This window comes from Amphimedon queenslandica, unplaced genomic scaffold, assembly GCF_000090795.2.
Source record: "Amphimedon queenslandica unplaced genomic scaffold, v1.1 AMPQUscaffold_13210, whole genome shotgun sequence".
Classification (NCBI taxonomy): Eukaryota; Metazoa; Porifera; class Demospongiae; order Haplosclerida; family Niphatidae; genus Amphimedon; species Amphimedon queenslandica.
Genome location: NW_003546554.1, coordinates 98,428 through 100,386, shown reverse-complemented (window position 1 = coordinate 100,386; position 1,959 = coordinate 98,428). Strand labels below are relative to the sequence as shown.

Sequence of the window (1,959 nt, the reverse complement as noted above, 5' to 3'; positions counted from 1 at the left end):
ATGTTTCAATTGTCCATTATTTTTTATATTACTATGCTATATAATATATCAATTACGTCAGATGCTGTTTAATTGTAATAACTATTGCCAGCGACACTATTACACCATTAGGATACAAGAACAAGAAGATCAGCCATTAATTGGTAATGATGATGATTGGATTGCTGATCGTGTGGAGAATCCACACGAATATGATGAACAACATGTTCGTGTTAGACTGGATGATTTATCAGTACAATATGATCCTCAAGACAATACTGTTGCTGCTAATTATGGTAGCATCAATACTAACTCAAGTTTATAACGTTTTAAATTTAATTTTGTACTAACCTCTCATTTATTTTGATTTTAGTAATGCTTGTGTAGCTACTATCATTGTGGTTTTGTTAAAAATTTAATAACTTTTTCTGCTGCATATAATTATTAGTGAACTGAACCATAACACTGGCTTACTACTGTATAGCTCCAGCCAAAAATTTTCAGCAAAATTTTTTTGGCAAAACTTTGCTCACATGCAGTTCTGTATGCTGAATTAATTTATTTTGACAAGACAAACAATTTTTTTGAATTTTGAAGCTAAACAGTATCCTGATGATAACAGAGCTGAGTAATTAAAATAATAATAATTTTATTAAGAAATCATTAGTAACTGTGTGCTATCCTGTTCGTTTACTCGATGACTGCTGGTGAGCAATATAAAGAAATACAATACTAGTTAAAGCACTGACCTAATGCATATAAGAAATGAAAATAACAGCATTAAACTATTAAACTCACTAAAAATATAACATCAAACCAACGATGATAAAAACTAAAGTCAAGCTGCCCCAAGACTCTCGTGATGATAGTCCTTTCAAAATAAAGAATAGATTAAGGTAGAGCCTCAATTGTCATTAACACAGTTACCTATACTCTTCTGGAACATTCATTCTCATTAGAAAGACTGATGATACAAAATACATACCCTAACAATGATACAATCAAGGTATGTATCAATGCTACTGTATGCACTGACATACCAAAACTTCTGCTAGACACAGGACAATAGCATTTGAAGACTTGCTGCTTGCAATGGCATAAAAAACTACAAAAAGGTCTCATTAAAGAGTATATGACATAATAATAGCTGTACTTTAGTGAGAGTGATTAGTAGACCTCTTATTGATGTAATGACAATAATACCAACTAATATGAAAGAAACATGTTGAGACCAAAATAAAACCTAATTAGTGCCACAAGAAATGACAAAGATAATTTATAAAATAAATAAAATTACGTCAACTTTAAATCCAAATCAGTTGACTAGGATGAACAATCCTCTAGTAATAAGAACAAGAAAATCAGCAGTTAGTGAAAGATTGGATTGCTGATTGTATGTTCGTGTTAGACTAGATGATGTATCAGTAGAACCACAGAAGAACATTCTCAAGACAGTAACTGTTGCTGCTAATTATGGTAGCATCAATAATAATAAAACTGTTAATACTAACTCAAGTTTATAGTTTTTTGGTTAATTTTTACTAGCTTTTTTCTACATAAATTTTGTTGAAAAATTATTCATGCCACAGACCCTCTCTACATGCCATAACGCCCACTATACAGAAAATTCTGTGGGCGTCATTTACACCCCTAGCTATCTATCTATGCTATCTCTGACCTGTCTATCATCATGTTCTTTGTTGCAATTTTTCTGCTATTTCTTTCTCCTGTTTTGTCTGCTGCTGCTAATATTTATGTCAGTTTATCTGATGGTATCAACAATACCTCTTGTTGGACTGGAGGAGTTCAAACACCTTGTGCTACTCTTGATCTAGCTATACAAGGAGCAGCAACTGCTGTACAAGGAAGAGGAGTAGGCAAGTCAGGTATTGTTATATACCTTTTACCTGGTACTTACACAGCTACTGTACTAGAACAACAACTAATAAGTAACAATGTTAGTATTAGTAGCATGAAGAA

The 1,959-nt window shown here is 32.3% G+C and overlaps 1 protein-coding gene across 1 annotated transcript in view; it reads right to left on the bottom strand.

Annotated features, from left to right (window-relative positions):
- Positions 1-611: 611 nt before the first annotated feature.
- Positions 612-1,959, bottom strand: part of LOC100636084 (Golgi pH regulator-like) — a 7,875-nt gene continuing 6,527 nt past the window's right edge. Inside the window, exons 15-16 of the mRNA XM_020000180.1 lie at positions 778-850; positions 612-728 (exon numbers count right to left, since the gene is read on the bottom strand). Of these exons, the coding sequence (XP_019855739.1) occupies positions 657-728; positions 778-850 (145 nt within the window). The 3' untranslated portion in view covers positions 612-656. The remainder of the gene's footprint in view (positions 729-777; positions 851-1,959) is intronic.